Below are 1,382 nucleotides of genomic sequence, written 5' to 3'. Positions count from 1 at the left end.
AAATTACTACTAAATGGATTACACAAAATTCAAAACGGAATAATCGCTCAAGACACTGAATTGGGATGGATTTTATCTGGAATTTGTAGTAACACCAGTAACCAAATAAAAGTCCTTAGTATGATAACACGGACTGACGACATCCAAAAGATAAACAAGTTTTGGGAATTAGAGGAGGTCCCGCAGACCCACCAACTATCCAAAAACGACCTATTATGCGAAAACTACTACAAAGAAACTACAGTACGTAACGAGGACAGAACATACACAGTAAGATTACCGTTCAAAGATCCTAATGTGGAATATGGAAATACTCGACAAATAGCTGTAGCAAGATTGATGCAGTTAGAACGAAGGTTTGCTATGGATACTAAGTTGCAACAAAAATACCAAGAATTTTTAGATGAATATCTAGAAATGGGTCATATGAGGAAAGTACACAAATCCGACTATTACCAAGGCAAATACTATATTCCTCATCAGCCAGTAATAAAAGAAGAGTCACTAACTACAAAACTAAGAACAGTATTCGATGCATCAACCAAGTCTAGTACGAAAATAAGCTTAAATGACAACATGTTAACTGGTCCCAGAACTCAACAAGATTTAGTAATAATACTATTACGATGGCGAATACATAAAATTGCGTTTATGGCTGACATAGAGAAAATGTACCGCTTCATCAAAGTCAACGACCTACGAGGGGCGTTCAATGTATTCTCGGTATAGGTATGAAATAATAGGCAAAAAATTCTAAATAAAATTTATTTTTCAATATAGTCTCCCATAGCCTCAATACACTTATTTGATCGGGCAAATAACTTTTCGATGCCCTCGAAAAAATATTTTTCCTCTTTGCCTGAAAAATGTTCATTAATTGCCTCCTTCAACTCTTCATCGTCGGAAAAATGCTTGCCCCGAAGATCTTTCTTTAGGTTTGGAAACAAAAAGTAATCACTGGGGGCCAGGTCAGGGCTGTAGGGTGGATGAGTGATTTCTTCAAATCCACAATCCCTCACAGCAGCCTTGGCAACGCGCCCTGTGTGAACCGGCGCGTTGTCGTGAAGAAGCAAGACACCAGCGGTCAATTTTCCAGGTCTTTTTTCCTTTATAGCGTCCTTTAAATTACGTAGGCTGTTTGCGTAAGCTGCGGCAGTAATACTTTGACCCATTTTTGTGTATTCGATCAGTAAAATTCCCTTAAAATCCCAAAACACTGTGGCCATGAGTTTTCCGGAGGATGGGCAGACTTTAAACTTCTTCGGTGGGTCTGTTCCTTTTTTATGCCACTGCATGGAGTCTTGCTTACTCTCAGGATCATAGTGATGAATCCACGTTTCATCACCGGTGACAATGCGTTCAAAAATTCCACTCGGATTTTC

At 38.9% G+C, this 1,382-nt stretch overlaps 2 protein-coding genes across 2 annotated transcripts in view; both read left to right on the top strand.

The window, feature by feature from the left end:
* The first annotated feature begins 120 nt into the window (after positions 1–120).
* Positions 121–729, top strand: LOC113238635. The gene has a single exon (XM_026475469.1). It carries the CDS (start codon positions 121–123, stop codon positions 727–729), a length of 609 nt encoding a protein of 202 aa, XP_026331254.1.
* Positions 730–1,224: 495 nt separating this feature from the next.
* The window catches only part of LOC113238634, a 5,913-nt gene continuing 5,755 nt past the window's right edge, over positions 1,225–1,382 (top strand). Inside the window, exon 1 of the mRNA XM_026475467.1 lies at positions 1,225–1,264. Coding sequence (XP_026331252.1) covers positions 1,225–1,264 — 40 coding nt within the window. The remainder of the gene's footprint in view (positions 1,265–1,382) is intronic.

The sequence above is a fragment of the Hyposmocoma kahamanoa genome, unplaced genomic scaffold (assembly GCF_003589595.1).
Source record: "Hyposmocoma kahamanoa isolate Upper Pololo Valley unplaced genomic scaffold, ASM358959v1 97062, whole genome shotgun sequence".
NCBI classification, from domain to species: Eukaryota; Metazoa; Arthropoda; class Insecta; order Lepidoptera; family Cosmopterigidae; genus Hyposmocoma; species Hyposmocoma kahamanoa.
The sequence above is the reverse complement of the archived record's forward strand: the minus strand, read 5'-3'. Positions and strand labels throughout refer to the sequence as shown.